This window comes from Bubalus bubalis, chromosome 14 (genome assembly GCF_019923935.1).
Source record: "Bubalus bubalis isolate 160015118507 breed Murrah chromosome 14, NDDB_SH_1, whole genome shotgun sequence".
NCBI classification, from domain to species: domain Eukaryota; kingdom Metazoa; phylum Chordata; class Mammalia; order Artiodactyla; family Bovidae; genus Bubalus; species Bubalus bubalis.
The window spans coordinates 83,010,374-83,031,305 of record NC_059170.1 but is presented as its reverse complement, the minus strand read 5'-3'; the positions used below and the strand labels follow the sequence as shown (position 1 = coordinate 83,031,305).

The following is a 20,932-nucleotide window of genomic DNA, read 5'->3' as shown; positions in this document are numbered from 1 at the left end:
CCAATCCCTTTTAGAATGGACTGGTTGGATCTCCTTGCAGTCCAAGGGACTCTCAAGAATCTTCTCCAACACCACAGTTCAAAAGCATCAATTCTTTGGTGCTCAGCTTTCTTCACAGTCAAACTCTCACATCCATACATGACCACTGGAAAAACCATAGCCTTGACTAGACGGACCTTTGTTGGCAAGGTAATGTCTCTGCTTTTCAATATGCTATCTAGGTTGGTCATAACTTTTCTTCCAAGGAGTAAGCATCTTTTAATTTCATGGCTGCAGTCACCATCTGCAGTGAGTTTGGAGCCCCCCAAAATAAAGTCTGACACTGTTTCCACTGTTTCCCCATCTATTTCCCATGACTTGCAGTCTCTCAAAAGGACAAGTCTGGCGTCAGTCTACCACTAAGCGCTGTTTCATGTCTCTAACACTACATAACTCCATTACACTGTCATCCTTCCCAGAAATTGGGAGGAAAATCCTCTCGTTCCTTCAGTTCAGGATCTATTTTCTAATCTAAAGAACCACTCTCTCGTGATGGGACACTTTCTGAACCACTAAACATGGCACTGTTTACAAACAGGGCCTATACAGGAATGGTACCCTCCTCTCCCTCTTCCCTCCAATAGTTAGATTTTCAGGTTTCAGCTTAGCAGACAGCCAGGCATCTAAAAGAGGAGAGCAGACAGATCTGCCATCTTTCATAGAGAGTGAGAGCTACACCTCCTGATACTGGAGACCCTCTCTGTGGAAGCTCTGTGCTAGGAAGTGGTCAGCAGCATATACTGGGTTGACCAAAAAAGTTCATTCCAGTTTTCCCATAAGATCTTGGGGAAAACCCAAATGAACTACTGGCCAACCCAATAGAAAAATGGTTCACCCAAGTTGCAAAATTCAGACAGTATCTACAGCAACTGAAATGGAGATCAGATAAGACAGGCAAAAGTTTGCTGCCCGTATATTCCATGGCTTTTCTGCCTGTCCGAAGCTTTGCTGTTTTCCATCCTTCAAAGCACAGTTGCTATCAGAAAGTGATGCAACCAGAGCGATCTGATGTACACTTACGGGCCTTCCCCATGTTGGTTTAAAGTGCAGAATATAGAAATAGAAAAATATATAGAAATATATTCTACAGAATATAGAAACTTCATTTCTAAAACTGAGCCCTTGGGTTACATGTGAAAAATAACATGGAACTAGTACAGCCACTATGGAGAACAGTGTGGAGTTTCCTTAAAAAAACTGGAAATAGAACTGCCATATGACCCAGCAATCCCACTGCTGGGCACATGCACCAAGGAAACCAGAATTGAAAGAGACACGTGTACCCCAGTGTTCATTGCAGCACTGTTTATAATAGCCAGGACATGGAAGCAACCTAGATGTCCATCAGCAATGAATGGATAAGAAAGCTGTGGTACATATACACAATGGAATATTACTCAGCCATTAAAAAGAATGCATTTGAATCAGTTCTAATGAGGTGCATGGATGAAACTGGAGCCGATTATACAGAGTGAAGTAAGTCAGAAAGAGAAACAACAGTAGAGTATATTAACGCATATATATATATATGGACTTTAGAAAGATGGTAATGACGATGCTATATGCGAGACAGCAAAACAGACACAGATGTAAAGAACAGACTTTTAGACTCTGGGAGAAGGAGAGGGTGGGGTGATTTGAGAGAATAGCATTGAAACATGTTTATTACCATATGTGAAATAGATCGCCAGTCCAGGTTTGATGCATGAGACAGTGCGCTCAGAGCCGGTGCACTGGGATGACCCTGAGGGATGGGATGGGGAGGGAGGTGGGAGGGGGGTTCAGGATGGAGAACACATGTACACCCATGGCTGATTCATGTCAATGTATGTCAAAAACCACTACAATACTGTAAAGTAATTAGCCTCCAATTAAAATAAATTAATTAACAAAAAAAAAATCACTTGAAAAATATTTCAACCATTACTAGTCTCAATAAAGACAGCAAACAAAAACCAAACTAGCAGTCCTGCTTTGACTTCCCATCTTTTAAAATTATGGAAAAAAAGAAAGATGTAACGGTGAAGCTTATGGGAAACAAAGACTTGATCAGGAAATCACTTCTCTATGGGAAACGTTGTGCCCTTCCTGGGCAATGCGTATATTAACATTTCATGCAAAGACTGGCACAATAAAGGACAGAAATGGTATGGGCCTAACAGAAGCAGAAGACATTAAGAAGAGGTGGCAAGAATTTGTATGCAGGTCAGGAAGCAACAGTTAGAACTGGATATGGAACAACAGACTGGTGCCAAATAGGAAAAGGAGTATATCAAGGCTGTATATTGTCACCCTGTTTATTTAACTTCTATGCAGAGTACATCATGAGAAACACTGGACTGGAAGAAACACAAGCTGGAATCAAGATTGCCGGGAGAAATATCAATCACCTCTGACACCACCCTTATGGCAGAAAGTGAAGAGGAACTCAAAAGCCTCTTGATGAAAGTGAAAGTGGAGAGTGAAAAAGTTGGCTTAAAGCTCAACATTCAGAAAACGAAGATCATGGCATCTGGTCCCATCACTTCATGGAAAATAGATGGGGAAACAGTGGAAACAGTGTCAGACTTTATTTTTTGGGGCTCCAAAATCACTGCAGATGGTGACTGCAGCCATGAAATTAAAAGACGCTTACTCCTTGGAAGGAAAGTAATGACCAACCTAAATAGCATATTCAAAAGCAGAGACATTACTTTGCCAACAAAGGTTCGTCTAGTCAAGGCTATGGTTTTTCCTGTGGTCATGTATGGATGTGATAGTTGGACTGTGAAGAAGGCTGAGCGCCGAAGAATTGATGCTTTTGAACTGTGGTGTTGGAGAAGACTCTTGAGAGTCCCTTGGACTGCAAGGAGATCCAACCAGTCCATTCTGAAGGACATCAGCCCTGGGATTACTTTGGAAGGAATGATGCTAAAGCTGAAACTCCAGTACTTTGGCCACCTCATGCGAAGAGTTGACTCATTGAAAAAGAGTCTGATGCTGGGAGGGATTGGGGGCAAGAGGAGAAGGGGACGACAGAGGATGAGAAGGCTGGATGGCATCACTGACTCAATGGATGTGAGTCTCTGTGAACTCCGGGAGTTGGTGATGGACAGGGAGGCCTGGCATGCTGCAATTCATGGGGTCGCAAAGAGTCGGACTGAGTGACTGATCTGAGCGACTGAGCGACTGATCTGATCTAATACAAAAAATATCTTTATGACCCAGATAACCACTCAATATGCCAGCAAACTTGGAAAACTCAGCAGTGGCCACAGGACTAGAAATGGTCAGTTTTCATTCCAATCTCAAAGAAAGGTAATGTCAAAGAATGTTCAAACTACCAGACAATTGCACTCATCTCACACACTAGCAAAGTAATGCTCAAAATTCTCCAAGCCAGCCTTCAATAGTACAGGAACTGTACTGTTCCAGATGTGAAATTCCAGATGTTCAAGCTGGATTTAGAAAAGGCAAAGGAACCAGAGATCAAATTGCCAATATCCACTGGATCATTGAAAAAGCAAGGAAATACCAGAAAAACATCTACTTCTGCTTTATTAATTACGTCAAAGCCTTTGACTGTGTGGATCACAATAAACTGTGGAAAATTCTTAAAGAGATGGGAATACCAGACCACCTGAAGTGCATCCTGAGAAATCTCAAGTACGCAGGTCAAGAAACAGCTAGAATCGGAAATGGAAAAACAGACTGCCTCCAAATTGGGAAAGGAGTACGTCAAGGCTGTGTATTGTCACCCTGCTTATTTAACTTACATGCAGAGTACATCACACAAAATGTTGGGCTGGATGAAGCACAAGCTGAAATCAAGATTGCCAGGAGAAATATCAATAACCTCAGATATGCAGGTGACACCACCCTTATGGCAGAAAGCAAAGAAGAACTAAAGAGCCTCTTGATGAAAGTGAAAGAAGAGAGTGAAAAAGCTGGCTTGAAACTCAACATTCAGAAAACAAAGATCAAGGCATCCAGTCCCATCACTTCATGGCAAATAGATGGAGAAACAATGGAAACAGTGACAGAGTTTATTTTCTTGGGCTCCAAAATCACTGCAGACGGTGACTACAGCCATGAAATTAAAAGATGCTTGCTCCTTGGAAGAAAAGCTATGACCAACCTAGACAGCATATTAAAAAGCAGAGACATTACTTTGCTGATAAAGGTCCTTCTAGTCAAAGCTATGGTTTTTCCAGTGGTCATGTATGGACATGCGAGTTGGACTATAAAGAAAACTGAGCGCCAAAGAATTGATGCTTTTGAACTGTGGTGCTAGAGAAGACTCTTGAGAAGTCCCTTGGACAGCAAGGAGATCAAACCAGCCCATCCTAAAGGAAATCATCCTGAATATTTATTAGAAGGACTGATGTTAAAGCTGAAACTCCAATACTTTCACCACCTGACACGAAGAACTGTCTCATTAGAAAATCCCTTGAAGCTGGGAAAGATTAAGGGCAGGAGGAGAAGGGGACGACAGAGGATGAGATGGTTGGATGGATCACCAACTCGATGGACGTGAGTTTGAGTAAACTCCAGGAGTTGGTGATGGACAGGGAGGCCTGGCGTTCTGCAGTCCATGGGGTTGCAAAGAGTCGGACATGACCGAGCAACTGAACTGAACTGATGACTCACAGAAGGAAGGAGACCCTCTGAGGTCATGGAGATCAAGCTTCACATGATGACACCCATGCCTTGCTTTCAGTCCCCAGTTAAAGGCAAAGGTGATGGGGATCAGTGAACCTGAGACCTCACTGAAGGCAAAGCTTCTAGCTGTTGTGTCACTTTCAACACACATTACAGGTACAGAAAATGCACGTTGAGCAGAGATACACACTAGCTGTTTTACGGAAATGTATTAACAGAAAACATATGAGTCTATTACTGCTTTGGAATTATTATTTCCTTAAATAACGTTCTCTTCCCAATTTCTTTAAAGGAACAGTATCACTTGGTCACTTGAATCGTCTAGAATCAACTCCCTTCTTCAGATCAAGTCTCTAATAACCTTCCTACAGTGATAATTTGACTCAGTTTCCAAATAAACTTAGGGCCCAGATAGGCCTGACTTTTTCAACTTAAAGTCAACCTCAAAAATAAAATTCTAAACTATTTATGTGAGAAGATTTTTCAATGTTTGGGCTTCCCTGGTGGCTCAGAGGGTACAGCGTCTGCCTATAATGCGGGAGGACCTGGGTTCAATCCCTGGGTCGGGAAGGTCTCCTGGAGAAGGAAATGACAACCCACTCCAATATTCTTGCCTGGAAAATCCTATGGACGGAGGAGCTTGGTAGGCTACAGTCCCTGGGGACACAAAGAGTCGGACACCACTGAGCGACTTCACTTTCACTTCCAATAGGCCCATACTCAACTACATCCAGAATAACTCCATCTCAGAATCACCCAGGATCTCATATTGTTTCTCCTACAGAAGCCACACACTCATGCAGCTCCAGAGTAGACAGCAGATGGGAGAAATACATTGATATCCACAAAGTTATATCCAAAGTCAAATTATTTTAGGCCAGAGGACTAAGGACACGTTAATTAGCAATAAGATCAATACAGCAGAATGGAACATACCCAGGACTACTGAATTACCCAGGACCACTTAAGTTCTATCCCTATCCATGAAGTTAACATCAGCAGTCAAATGACAAATGCAAACCATATATGAGGTAAGCATACTCATGGCAAAATAAAAGCAAGCCTTCTTGGCACCCTGGAATATGACTTTGTAGCACCAAGTTATGGCTTGCTATAAAGATGACTGCTAACATTTTCCTTAAGTTTATTTTTTAAAAGACTGTGAAAAAGAGCTGAAATACATTACAAAATGTAAGGACAGACTCTAACAAACTTACCTAAAGGGTGATCCTTTTTCTATAAAATTTTAGTCATCAATTATTCCTATCTATAATATAGTGTTTAAGAGCTATGTGATTAGTATATAGTATAATAACTTTTATGAACTTCTCAAGTTTAAAGCTCAAATTGATCAAGAGTAGGTAAAGAAAAAGATTTCAAAAATATATACCCAAGAGAAAAACACACTCAAGCATTTACATTTCCCACATAATTAAGTATAAAGCATAAAATTATTCCAAGCCCTATCTAAAACTCTAGGAAGAATGTATACAGATACCTAATGGATAGGGATTTTCAAATCCAAAGAAGACATAGTGATATGGTTTGCATCTAATTTTTTCATGTAACAATGATTGTGATTTTTTTTTAAATCCACGTTATCTTACAAAATCTACCTTGGGAAAACTGGAGTATAATAAGCTGGTCACATTTAGATTTTCAATTTGAGGATACAAATAGGAAAAATCATCTTGCTCATCCAAGGAACAAATTCACAGCTTTGGCCTTATCACAACAGTGTTCTAATCAAGTAGGCAATGTGTGAATTCACAGCTGACTCAGTTGTCTTGGAAACTAACTTATCAACTCAAGTTAAGTCTCTATTTCTCTCTTCAATACTGCCTATATTTTGGGTGGCACATATCTTCAGAATATTTAAGAGAGGGGACTGGGGATAATAATTTAATGAATTTTCCATTATATCTCAAATTTCCATTGAAAGTAGTATCATACAAGCAAATGTTATTTAACTGCTTAGATTATACACAAAATGATGTTTGTTTATGTGCTTTTTCTTTCTTGGCTGCTTTCTAGTTTTGCATGAAACCAACTGGTTTTAAAGACAAGAAAAGAGATTCATGTTATCTCTTACCAGACCCATGAGAAGGCCAAAAATCAAGGTGGCTATCACAAAGAAGAAGTAAGAACACCAAGCAGGAACTCCAAGGGTCACTGTGAAATAGTTGTGAAGATGCTGTAAACAGAAGAAAAAAGAAAAAAAAAAAAATTTATAAAGAGAACTAAAAATGTTTGAATCTCCCTCTTTACCACTTTACTCAAGTCTACAGTTCTATTTATATGAGTTCCCACAAAGATCATCCAGCGGATTATGCATCTATATTATTTTTCAAGAGCAAGTCAGATTTTATAACACTGAGAATCTGAGAGTAAAAATCAAGGTCGTATCTAGTAAGAGTTATACTTCTTTGAAGTTAATGACCAAACAGAACTCTGGTAGGATTGTTTATCCTTCTTCCATCATGAGATTTCTTTTTGGTCACTATCCCCTAACAACTTATATACCTTAATGATTACTAATAATATGATAGCCATAAAAAATTAAACTTTTTTTTTAATTGGGCCTTTATCAATTTTTAAGTAGAACTAAATTACTGCTTATGGAACATCAACCATTTAAATGTTTCCATACTTTCTTTTTCTAGTCATATTCTTATTGCTCGACACCCAGCCATCCTTTACAAATTTCCTAATCACCATAAAATTGACATTTTTCAGTTAATTCATTATGAGCAAATAAGATATCATCAGCCTTTGAAGAAAGTGCACATTCATTCTTGTTTACTATCCCCTGGGACTCTATTTTTCACTCGAACAGTAAAAAATGAGTGAGGAGATACAATCTGAGCTAGAAGTATCACATGCTAAATCATACAGGAATTACAGATATGAACTTGCGAGTGTGGAATCAAAGCCCTTTTAGACATGGACTTGAAGGAGACCTGTTGCCTCATGACAGCTTTATAATCATCTATTTTAGGCCCTTTCAGCTTCAAAAAAATTCACTAAAAAACCAATGGTTTTATGATATTTTTATGTCTATAGATAGTTTATCTACAAAATTACTGAGCACAGGATGAAATGGCTCCAAACTAAATGCCACCAGCAAACAGAAATAATGACTGAATGACTTGCTCAGAACTGATGAGGTCAATGAAAACTAGTCCAAGATTCTATTTAAATAGTTCTCAAAACTGAAGTTACTCAAGTATCTCCCATTGGCTTCTCAGTTTGTAACTGTCAATACAATTGATAATATACCTGCTTCTGGCTTAATTTAGAATAAACAAAACAGATTGTTAACTCATCTAGAATAGTCTGAGATCTCTTCTCTCCAATTGTTTATTCAGCAATAGAGACACATCTAAAGACTCCTCAAGTTTTTAAATACTGACACATGTAATTAAAGTGTTCAATAAATATTTATTGAATAAATAAAATACACTAGCAAATCCTTAAACTATTCACAGGAATGCATACAACTCCTGACTTATAAAACTGTCATCCATCTTCTGTTGATGGCACTGGTCATTGCTCTATCTTCAGGGCAACTATCTAAGAATAATCTAGTACTCTGCAGCCCATGTAGGCAAAAGAGATATTTAGGATATAAAAGGTTGTTTTGCTCAAACTCTGTTCAGTGGAAGTTTTAAGATGCATTGTACAGTTCTCTAGGAAATTTGGCATATTGAACATAGCTTATTTATGCTTGTCTTGATTATTCAATGTCATCATCAAAATTGAACTCTGAAATGGGCCAAGGAATTAGAAGACACGGAAAGCCAGTGTGCATATGTGCTGACCCATGGATATATGAATTCTGGAACTTGCTTTATAAGTAGTATCTGCCCATATAGTTGGAATGAATAACACATCCAGTTATAAGTCCATCTGGACAGTGTCTTAAGCCCTTTTGCAAAATAAATGATTTAAGAAATGCTTAAGAAATTTTTTAAGTTATTTTCTAGAATTCAGTAAATGATGTGCCTTTGAATCACTGCATTAAGTCATATTCTCAGTGCATTCAAAATCATCCTCTTACAGATTCCACTTCAATTTTCTTGTACTGTCATACTCTAAGGAATTTGCTTGAGCTTCTTAGAGAAACTCTGCCATCTTGTGGTCTTTTTAGGTGATTACTAAAAAATTACTAAAGCCTCATTAATCAAGTTTTGTTTTCAAAACTGTAGCCACAAATCTTTATCTTTTACTTTGTCTGAGTCCACAACGGTTTCAGAATACCTTTAAGACTATTAGAGTCCCTGTACTAGGCACATGAAGTTTTCTGTATACATGTTTCCAAGTAATAACTGATTAAAACCGACCTATTTCAGTTTTAGACTTCTGTGTTTCTTTGCCAGGCAAAGTAACTCTTCACTTGTGGAAAATACTGACCCGAGGTCAATATTATATGTGCTCATTACAAGGAAGCATCATATTATTTCCTTAAAATGCATGCAAATGTCACCTGCTGGGCCCAATACCTTATAATATTATATTTTTGTAATAAGTGACTGAATTAAAGCTAATTTTTAGCTATGAACAGATCTGAATGAGAGGACTACATGAAGACACTGTTTACAGCAGAAAAAAAGGAGGACATTCCAACCAGTGGTCAGATGGATTTGAGGAATGGAGCCAGGATAATGTGTTCAAGGTTCAGAGGTGGAGCTTTTTATAAGATTCACTCAAAACATAACAGAAAGGTTGAAAGTTGAAAAAAACAATTCCAGGTAGGCACTAACCAGAAAGAAAAAATTACAGTATTAATATTAGGAAAAAATGACCTTATAGAATGTAAATCCAATTGCTAAGTGTCAAATTTTACAATTTCTTATAAAACTTTTTGTTCTTTAAAAAAAAATCTGGAAAGTCCAAATATACATATATATACCATATATACTGTACTTCTCAATCACTAATAAGAATATATTAACTGGTTATTCAGAGATGGATCATGTTCTGTTCTTCAAACAGCCTTTTCTCTGCAGTCCAATGCATTCACACAGAATCCATCCATGCTGCCCAAGGCTGTGCCCTGTGCCTACAGAGGTAAAACATCAACTCCTGGCCTTCATGTGCTCCAAATGTCACACACAGAAATCATTTGCATGACATAATGAAAAATGGCAACTCCTTGTTATCAGTCAAGCTATAAGTTCAGTTCAGTTCAGTTCAGTTCAGTCGCTCAGTCGTGTCCGACTCTTTGAAACCCCATGAATTGCAGCACGCCAGGCCTCCCTGTCCATCACCAACTCCCGGAGTTCACTCAGACTCACGTCTATCGAGTCGGTGATGCCATCCAGCCATCTCATCCTCTGTCGTCCCCTTCTCCTCCTGCCCCCAGTCCCTCCCAGCATCAGAGTCTTTTCCAATGAGTCAACTCTTTGCATGAGGTGGCCAAAATGCTGGAGTTTAAGCTTTAGCATCAGTCCTTCCAAAGAACACCCAGGACTGATCTCCTTTAGAATGGACTGGTTGGATCTCCTTGCAGTCTAAAAAGGGACTCTCAAGAGTCTTCTCAAGCTGTCAGAGGTTTGAACAATTATTTATTTTCCCTGGTACTGTCTTTGAAAAGAAAACTACTTTATAACAATGTGTGAGGGTCACAATTAATTTCCATCTAATCTCTTTTTAAGGCTTCCCTGATAGCTTAGTTGGTAAAGAATCCTCCTGCAATGCAGGAGACCTCAGTTTGATTCCTGGGTCAGGACAATCCACTGGAGAAGGGATTCCAGTATTCTTGGGCTTCTCATGTGGCTCAGCTGTTAAAGAATTCTCCTGCAATGCTGGAGACCTGGGTTCGATCCCTTGGTTGGGAAGATCCCCTGGAGAAGGGAAAGGCTACCCACTCCAGTATTCTACAGTCCATGAGATTGCTAAGAGTCAGACACGACTGAGCAAATTTCACAATCTCTTCTTAACCCTCAGAACAAATTCTCTCCTGACCTGCAGTTGTAACAGATTCTTTGCTAAGCTTTTGAAGATTCCTGACATCGATTATAATTATCCTGTTGGTTTAGAGAGTATATGTCTTAAGGTTTTCAGATAGCTATCAAAATATATGACTCCTAAATATATTTAGTGTCAAAATATTGCAATAGGCTGAATCCTTACTCTCAGTTCCTGGTTTGCAATGCAAAATTCTCAACCTTTGAATAAACTTCTCACCAATAAAAGAAAATATCAGAAGAAAACCAAATGAAACTGAAACTATATGAAAAGAAGACAAATGCTAGTTATTTTTTAATATGATATACCGCAGCTGCTGCTAAGTCGCTTCAGTCGTGTCCGACTCTGTGCGACCCCATAGACGGCGGCCCACCAGGCTCCCTCGTCCCTGGGATTCTTCAGGCAAGAACACTGGAGTGGGTTGCCATTTCCTTCTCCAAGCATGAAAGGGAAAAGTGAAAGTGGAGTCGCTCAGTCGTGTCCGACTCTTCGCGACCCCATGGTCTGCAGCCTACCAGGCTCCTCCGTCCATGGGATTTTCCAGGCAAGAGTACTGGAGTGGGGTGCCATTGCCTTCTCCAAATATGATATACAAATGTCAAAAAAAGACAATTAACAGAATTTAAACAAAAAAGATTAAGTTCAAGTCACCAATTTATTTTCTGTTGCTAACAAAACAAAAAAAAAAAAAACAAAAAAAAAACCTAAAGTAGGTATATCTCAAAAAGCAAAAAATATAATACAACTGAAAAACTGAGATATAAAAGTTCTTTTTAAATTTCTCCAAACATATACTAATATGCACAAAAAGCAGAGCTTTCATGAGCTTCATGAACTGTTGTTGTTCAGTCACTCAGTCGTGTCCGACTCTCTGCGAACCCATGGACTGTAGCACACCAGGCTTCTGTGTCTTTAACCAAGTCCTACAGCTTGCTCAAACTCATGTCCGTTGAGTTTGTAATGCCATCTCATCCTCTGTCATCCACTTCTCCTCATGCTTTCAAACTTCCCCAGCATCAATGTCTTTTCTAATGAATCGGCTCTTCGCATCAGGTGGCCCAAGTATTGGATATTCACCTTCAGCATGAGTTCTAATGAACACCCAGGACTGATCTCCTTTAGGATGGACTGGTTGGATCTCCTTGTAGTCCAAGAGACTCTCAAGAGTCTTTTCCAACAGCACTGTTCAAAAGCATCAATTCTTCAGCACTCAGCTTTCTTTATAGTCCAACTCTCACATCTATACATGACTTTGTATGGAAATACCATAGCTTTGACTAAACAGACCTTTGTTGGCAAAGTAATGTCTCTCCTTTTTAATATGCTAAGTTGGTCATAGCTTTTCTTCCAAGGAGCAAGCGTCTTTTAATTTCATGGCTGCAATCACCATCTGTAGTGATTTTGTACTTGTTTCTATTGTTTCCCTGTCTATTTGCCATGAAGTGATGGGACCAGGTGCCATGATCTTCATTTTTTCAATGTTAAGTTTTAAGCCGGCTTTTTCACTCTCCTCTTTCTCCTTCATCAAGAGGCTCTTTAGTTCCTCTTTGCTTTCTGCCAAAAGGGTGGCATCATCTGCATATCTGAGGTTATTGATATTTATCCTGGCAAGCTTGATTCTAGCTTGTGCTTCATCCAGCCTGGCATTTTGCATGATGTACTCTGCATATAAATTAAAGAAGCAGGGTGACAATATACAGCCTTGATGTACTCCTTTCCCAATTCGGAACCACTCTGTTGTTCCATGTCTGGATTTAACTGTTGCTTCTTGACCTACATATAGATTTCTTAGGAGGCAGGTAAGGTGATTTGGTATTCCCATCTCTTTAAGAATTTTCCCCAGTTTGCTGTGATCACACAGTTCAGGGCTTTAGCACACTGAGTGAAGCAGATGTTTTTATGGAACTCTCTCGCTTTTTCTATGACACAATGGATGTTAGCAATTTGCTCTCTGGTTCTTCTGCCTTTTCTAAATCCAGCTTGGACATCTGGAAATTCTTGGTTCACGTACTGTTGAAGCCTGGCTTGGAGAATTTTGAGCATTACTTTGCTAGCATGTGAAATGAGTGCAATTGTGCAGTAGTTTGAACATTCTTTGGCACTGCCCTTCTTTGGGATTGGAATGAAAACTGACCTTTTCCAGTCTTGTGGCCACCGCTGAGTTTTCCAAATTTGCTGACATATTGAGTATAGCACTTTCACAGCATCATCTTTTAGGATTTGAAATAGCTCATCTTGAATTCCATCACCTCCACTAGTTTTGTTCGCAGTGATGCTTCTTCCTAAGTTCCACTTGACTTTGCAATCCAGGATGTCTGGCTCTAGGTGAGTGATGATACCATCATGGTTATCTGGGTCATTAAGATCTTTTTTGTATAGTTCTTCTGTGTATTCTTGCCATGTCTTGTTAATATTTCCTTGAATATTAAGTTCCAAATATGACAAATGATGTATAATCATAACTTAGAAAAGACAAATACAGGGAGGTAATCAGATCTAAAGATCTTTTGAAATACTTTAAAAATATATACTTAATTCCCTGACAATTTTGTCAAATCTGGCAGGATTTAGATCATCCTACATGTAGAGAGGAGCAAAGGTTACGTGACACATTCAGTATTATGTACAAGTTCAGCATTTTAACCATAATAACAGTTCTAAGTTACTGAGAGGACTCAGTAAAATGATACAATCACACATAGCAGCTTCCCAGGTGGCGCTAGTGGTAAAGAACCTGCCTCCCAATGCAGGGGATGTGAGACATGGGTTTGATCCCTGGGTCAGGAAGATCCCCTGGAAGAGGAAATGGAACCCCACTCCAGTATTCTTGCTGGAGAATCCCATGGAAAGAGAAGCCTGGTGGACTGCTATAGTACATGGGGTCACAAAAAGTCAGGCTGTCTGAGCCACATAAAAGGGGCTTGCAAATTTTTCCTTAAAGGGCTACATCATGAATATTTAGGTTTGTGGGCCATATGATCTCTGTCAAAACAACTCATCTCTACCACTGTACTGTGAAAGCAGTCACAGAAAATAGGTAATAAGTGAATGTGACTATGTTCCAACAAGACATTATTAAACAAAACAGGCAGCCCAGGCTGCCCACAAACTGAAGTCTGCTGATCCCCAACGGATCTTTGATTTGTAGGGAGATCATGACACAGAGAAGGCAATGGCACCCCACTCCAGTACTCTTGCCTGGAAAATCCCATGGACGGAGGAGCCTGGTAGGCTGCAGTCCATGGGGTCGCTAAGGGTCGGAAAGGACAGAGCGACTTCACTTTCACTTTTCACTTTCATGCATTGGAGAAGGAAATGGCAGCCCACTCCAGTGTTCTTGCCTGGAGAATCCCAGGGACGGGAGAACCTGGTGAGCTGCCGTCTCTGGAGTCTCACAGAGTCAGACACGACTGAAGTGACTTAGCCGCATGACAATGAGAAATAAGAGCAAGTGAAACCACAGAAGCCCTTTCAGCTTTGACAAAGGGATTCACTACTGATCTATGAAAATATGACTTTGGTCTTTTGGTCCCTGTCCAAGTCCTTCTACACAAAGACACATTCCCACTATGACTCCAGGTAAGAGTAGTTGTGTGGCTTAAGAAGAAAAGTGAAATTATGAAACCATTTATAAGTATTCATTTTCCTATTATTTAGAAGCTACCTTCTCACTCTTAAAAACCCCTCTGCTGATATAATCATAAAAGGCCTTATTTACTCACCCATATCTTGCCAGAGATGCTAAAAAGACCAGCCATTCCAGACATCCTAAAAAAAAAAAAAATAAAGGTAAGGAGAACCACTGGTGATGGATAGCATAATAAAGAATAAAAACAAAACAAAACAAAACCTTGAGTCACAAGGACTCCTCCTCCACTTTGTGCAAGACATCATGCTCTCTCCTGGATTCTCTTCCGTTCTGACAGAGCTTAGACCCCAGGGCCAGGTTCTGGATTACTCAGGAGTAAACACAGTCAGGTCTGCTGGTCCTTTCTTGCTGCATGGTGCATGCCTGGCAACATTCCTAACACTGAGCAGCTGCAGGTCTCAGGGGAAAAGTCACACGCTCTGCCCTCACGGCCACAAGCTCAGTGGGCACCTGAGGGCACCGTCCGGCTAGAATCCTCTAGGCTCATACTAGAGATGAGAGCTCATGTCCTTTCTCTCCCTTCAAACTGTACACACCCTCTCCACCCCGTGCCCTCAGCTAACACACACTCATCTGTCACTGTGCAGCCAGCAGCTGGCAGGTGGCCTTTCTCACCGTCTCAGCAGCACATCTAGCCTGGTGTTCACCTGCATCCAGTTTCTTATGTTCCGACGGAGGAAACTACCCCCCCAACCACAGTCCAAACTCTCCACTTGTGCCTTGGATCCCATCCCTTCTGTCTTGCTAATGACTTGGTTTTTCCTTTCATCCCATTTTCTGCATCAGCAATTTCTCCCTCTCTGATGGACCATTTCACTGCATGAAAACACGTTCTACTCTCACTCATCTTTTGAAAGGAGCATCACTGGACCACAGATGGCCCTCCAACTCAGCTTCTCAATCTCCAAAGAGGAGCCTACACTTGCTGCTCCTTCTTCCTCACCTTACCTTTAACCCACTCAGATCCGGCTTCTGTCCTCACTGCTGCGCTCCCTGACTCCCTGTTAAGGCCACAATGACATCACATTGCTTCACTCAATGTCCTGTCTCAAACTTCATCTCCCCTAACTCTTTGTAGACATGAGACACAAGGGACTACTCTCTCCTTTGTGCACCTTCTACTTGCCTTTTAGGAAATCGCACACCCCTGCCTGCCCTCCTGCCTCCCTGGCACTCATTTCCAATTTTCTTTTGCTGACTCCTTCTCTACCCAGCTTCTTACCTCTGGAGTGTCTTGTGGCTCAGTCCCAAGCACTTTTCTTTTTCTCTCTCTCCAGGTGACCCCCTTCCTTCTAAAACTTAAAATACCATCTATATGCCTTTTGTGTTCCTGAATTCTCCATGGAGACCTATCTCCATGCATCCAACCTGGAAGCTCTACAAAGAAGTCTGCATCTCAAACTTAATATGCCCAATGCTGAACCCCTGATTTTCTTTTGCTCAAACCAGTAACTGGTACCAAGACCATCAAGTTCTCAAACCAAAAACCCAGGAGTTTAGTTGTGTGTGTGTGTGCATATTTGGAGTGTGTGTCTGTTTGTGTATGGATCTTCCCTTTCCTTCACCTTAGTGGACAGTCTACCTTTAAAACCTATTTTATTTTTTAACAGTGAAACAATTATTAAAACATTTAACAACTACATTTATACCATATACAAATCTAAATTTCATTTAAAAGTATCAACTGATAGTGGTTTTGGATTCACATTAGCAATCATTACATGATCAAAGAGACTGCTTTCTTGTGCTTTATTACAAAATTTATTTTTATTAACTACTCAAGTTTCAGAATGCTTTAATTTTTTCCCTAGGTATATTCCTTTCTTTAGGGCTCCTAAAGCTTCAAACAATTGTTCCTATCTTTAAATTCAGTCCGGTCTCAGTTTAATTCAACATCTATTAACAGACATTGGTTTCAATCTTTTTCTTCTTAGCTATAATTATGATATACAGGGAAACAAAAGCCATCAAAGAAGCCTAACATTTATCAAGTGTCTTTTATTTGGGGCCATGACTAGCACTGAATCTCAGTCTTCAGGAAAGAGCTGGGAAGGTGAGGACTATGATCTCATCTCCATATAGAGACTAAGAAGCCTGAGTGATGCTAAGTCACTTGGTTAGTGATTGAGACAGACCTCTCCACTGGAAGGTGGTTTTCGCTTGATAATGGCTAGGTCATTCATGGGGTGATACGTTGGCACCATGTGAATGCCCCATTACTCCACAATCTTTTAAGAGTTTTAAATCCATAATGTCAAAAGCCCTGGTCTGCCATCAGGCTACTCTTACATATTCAATCCACACAGTTCCTATAACACTTAACTGGAAAACTGTGCTTATATTCAGTATTCAGAAGGCTTCTGAAGTTGTATGGCATTTAACTTTAAAAGCTTTAAAGGCCTGTTCAGCAGTCATTTGTTAACAGCAGAACTGTAATTTTATTAGCAGGAGCTTGTTCAGCTGGTAAAGAATCTGCCTGCAATGCAGGAGACCTGGGTTCAATCCCTGGTTTGGGAAGATCCCCTGGAGAAGGGGATTCCATGGATGAAGGAGCCTGGTAGGCTACAGTCCATGGGATCGCAAAGAGTTAGACACGACTGAGCAACTTCACTGGTTCCTAGAAAAGGGAAGGGATACCCACTCCAGTATTCTGGCCTAGAAAATTCCATGGACTGTATAGTACATGGGGTCACAAACAGACACGACAGAGACTTTCATTTCACTTCACTTCCGAATCTGTAGTTCAGTGGTTCCCAACTTTGGCTGCTTCCCAGAAACATCTGGGGCTTCCCTGGTGGCTCAGATGGTAAAGAATCTGCCTGCAATGCAGGAGACCTAGGTTCGATCCCTGGGTTGAGATCCCCTGGAGAAGGGAACGGCTTACCCACTCCAGTATTCTGGCCTAGAAAATTCCAGGGACAGAAGAACCTGGCAGGCTATATAGCCTGTGGGGTTGCAATCAACTGAGTGACTTTCACAGAAACACCTGAGGCTGCTTGACCAGTATCAGCGCAGTCTCTAGGACAGTAGCCATGTATGGGTAGTTTTCAAAAGTCCACAGGTAATTCCCCTGGGCAAGTGAGGATGCAAATCACTGCTCTCAATCATCACAATGGCAATTCTTACCATTTCAAAAGGCTTCCCAGGTGGCACTAGTAATAAAGAACCAGCCTGCCAAGCAGGAGACATAAAAGATACAGGTTTGATCCCTGGGTGGAGAAGATCCCCTGGAGGAGGGCACAGCAACCCACTCCAGTATTTTTGTCTGGAGAATCCCATGGACAGAGGAGCCTGGTGGGCTACAGTCCATAGGGTTGTAAAGACCGGGACATGACAGAAGTGACTTAGCATGCGCACACACGCACACCATTTCAAATTCAGAGAGGTAGAGTTTTGGTGAATCAATAAGCTGACTTTAGAGTTTTCTGAAAATGTGAAGAAAGTGCAACACTGTCAGTTTTCACTAGAAAACTAGTGCTCTTGATACTCATGCCTCCTTAAGAAGAATCCAACATCACAGATGTAAGCCACACTGTATGATTTCTGGGAAATCAGGTCCACAATAGGGTATATTTTCTGCCCAGTTCTCAAAGAGATCACACTAATATTGTATAAGTGAATAAGAAGGCCCCAGACCTGGAATCCATGACTAAGAAATAAAGCTGATTAGTTTGTGGAGGGAGCAGAGACAGCTCTAATTTGGCCTACAGGGTCTAAAACTGGCCTTAAGTAAATTTCCCTCAGAGAGGAAACTGACATCATCATGAAACACTAATGATACTCAGTTCAAATATATCCCTACACCATTTTTTTTTCAACCGGAAATTTACTCCATTTTCCAAACTATACATATGTAAAAGTTTCAAATGAAAGCCCAAGCATTAGTCATGCCCATCTTTCTGGCCAATGTCCAACAAATATCTTTACAATAGTTGGGCATTTCAAAACCATACCACAAGGGTATGTTAACTAGAATTATGTAAGGCTCACTCCTTTAGTCCTGTGTTCTGCAGGTCCAGCAGGGAGGACTCTCGCCCAGCTGGCAGGTCAGGTGCAAGAGTCAACACTCCACACCCCCAACCTACTGATGACCGTCCCTGAGGCTGAGACGTGAGGCTGCGGTGAGAGGTGGGAGCAGACAAGGGCAGGGGCAGGGAAGTCTAGTTTGTTATAATAATGACAGTGAACTCATGACAGTGGAGCTGCTCATGTGAACCATTTCGGTCTCAGCAAGATTAAAAACCCAGGAGTCTACCTGTGGGCCTGAGTGGGCAGCAGCTGGAAAGTGAGAGTGCCCTGGATCCCTCTCCACTCCTCTGCTCACAGCTCCCCACCCTTAGCAGGGCCATCACGAGGCAGGGTACTGGGGAGACACTGGATCCAAGGGTTCAGAGTGGCAGGGACGCTGGAGCAGCACAGGGAGACTCTGGGTGAGGAGTGAAAATGCAGAAGAGCCTCAAAGGTGCTCTGACAAGAAGCTGTCAGAGGTCTCCAGGCCAAACCACAGGTACAAAGCCCTGAGCAAGGGAAGCTGACCCCTGAACACAGTCAGAGTGAAGACTAAAACCACTTAATCCCTCCATCCGAGAAGTCACTGTCTCTTCAGCCTCCATGACTAAGAAGGAGGCCCAGTATGTTACTGGATTCTCGGTACTGGAAAAAGAAATGCACGCCTTCCTTGTTAAATGTATGCCTTTCCAGTCGGAGAACGAAGCACACACGGGTGTGGGGCTTGCTCCTGGTATCTCAGTTTTGCAGGAAGGGCAGCAACTTGTGGGGAATCTCTCTCACTTCACCACCTGAAGCAAAGTTGCAACAGGGCAACAGGGCCTCCATTAAGAGGCTTCCCTAACGCCTGAGGAAGCTCTCCTAAGGGCCACCAGTGCTGTGCAACAGAGTACTGCCACTGTTAAGCTCAGCACCCACTCTGCACTGCCACCAGCAATGGCCCTACTCAGCAGGCAGAACACAAAGCCACTCTCACTGCAATAGGACGAGGCCAATCTGCATTACTGCCCTCAACCATGTCCCTGAGGAGGAAGCTAGAATCCTATTTCAGTCTAGTATTAATATCTATTATAACCCACTCTAAGCAGCTTAAAGCAACATCTCATCTTTGTTGGCATCACCAATAGTCACAGGAAGAACTGATGGAGAAAAGCCACGCCTACACCACGAGAGAGGCCACGCCCACTGCACAAGAGCGGTCACGCCCTTCCACCTGCAACCCACAGGGGCACAGGGCACTTCAGCTAGGTTTCACAGCCTTCATTCCGCTGGCGTGAGTAGGGTCAGATTGCATAATAATAGGGTACTATATTTACGATTTTTAAAAAGAGTTCTTACCTTTTATAGACACATACCAAAATATAATAAAATGACACACTTGGTATTTGTTTCAAAACAATTGATAAAACAAGCTATAATTTGATGATCATAATAGGTGTGTGATACGTACATGGAGGTTTACTGTACTATTTTCTGTATTTTTATGTATATTTGAAAGTTTCTGTAATAAAAAGTGAAAAAAAATTTTGAGTTCTTGTACAAAAATTTGGAACAAAGTGGCTCATACCATTATGATTTTCATATGATTTATACATTTTACAAGCAAAATAACATGCTCCCTTAAAATACTACTGTAATAAGGAGAAAATGCAAATGGATGAATTTCTAAAATTTCCACACATCTACTGCTACTAAGTCACTTCAGTCGTGTCCGACTCTGTGTGACCCCATAGACGGCAGCCCACCAGGCTCTCCCGTCCCTGGGATTCTCCAGGCAAGAACACTGGAGTGGGTTGCCATTTCCTTCTCCAATGCATGAAAGTGAAAAGTGAAACTGAAGTCGCTCAGTCATGTCTGACTCTTCGCGACCCCATGGACTGCAGCCCACCAGGCTCCTCCATCCATGGGAGTTTCCAGGCTCCCAGTACTGGAGTGGGGTGCCATGCACATCTACTAGTAGCTACAATTTCCAAATTCAATACATCACTCCCAAGATAAATTAAAAGACAAACATTTTTAAAGGAATGCCTTAAAACCATACATTTTGCAAGGGATCACCTGCAAGTTTAAGAATTAATTCTAAGTTCTTTGCACCCTCAGAATTCATAAAGTTTCAAAAATCCTGTGGATCAGTCCCTTTTCCAGCTCACTTTCTAACCTTCTGTAGTATGATACCTATACATCATCCAGTGACACCTCCAATAACAGCTGGGTTGCCATGCTACACTTTTCGGCTGAAGGCCCAGATTCCTGTCCAAACACCTTGGGCCACCATGGCTGCTTTTCAGCAAGTTCTGCAAAATACAGTGACTCAAAATTTCCCTCAAAGTTTAGGCGAGCTGGTCTCACAATGACCCCGCGGGGATCCGAGGGGTGGGACACAGAGTGGCAGGGGCCCTGCCATCAGCACAAGCTGGCTTCCAGCATGTGGAACTGAGGTTTAAACCTATTTTAAATCCACCCATGCTCTGCATCCCCACGGCCACCAGCCTGGTCCATACCAGCATCCCTGGGTGAAGCCACTCCCCACAGTCCCCTCCAGCCTCTGCTCACGGCCTGCACTGCTCACACCCCGGCTTCTTACCAGCCACAGGCCTGACTGTCTGCCCCTGCCCTCTCTGCCCT

General features: G+C 41.5%; 1 protein-coding gene across 1 annotated transcript in view; it reads right to left on the bottom strand.

Annotated features, from left to right (window-relative positions):
* TMX4 (thioredoxin related transmembrane protein 4) overlaps positions 1 to 20,932 on the bottom strand; it is a 58,832-nt gene that overhangs the window by 9,488 nt on the left and 28,412 nt on the right. Inside the window, exons 5-6 of the mRNA XM_006059032.4 lie at positions 14,373 to 14,418; positions 6,773 to 6,874 (exon numbers count right to left, since the gene is read on the bottom strand). Coding sequence (XP_006059094.2) covers positions 6,773 to 6,874; positions 14,373 to 14,418 — 148 coding nt within the window. The remainder of the gene's footprint in view (positions 1 to 6,772; positions 6,875 to 14,372; positions 14,419 to 20,932) is intronic.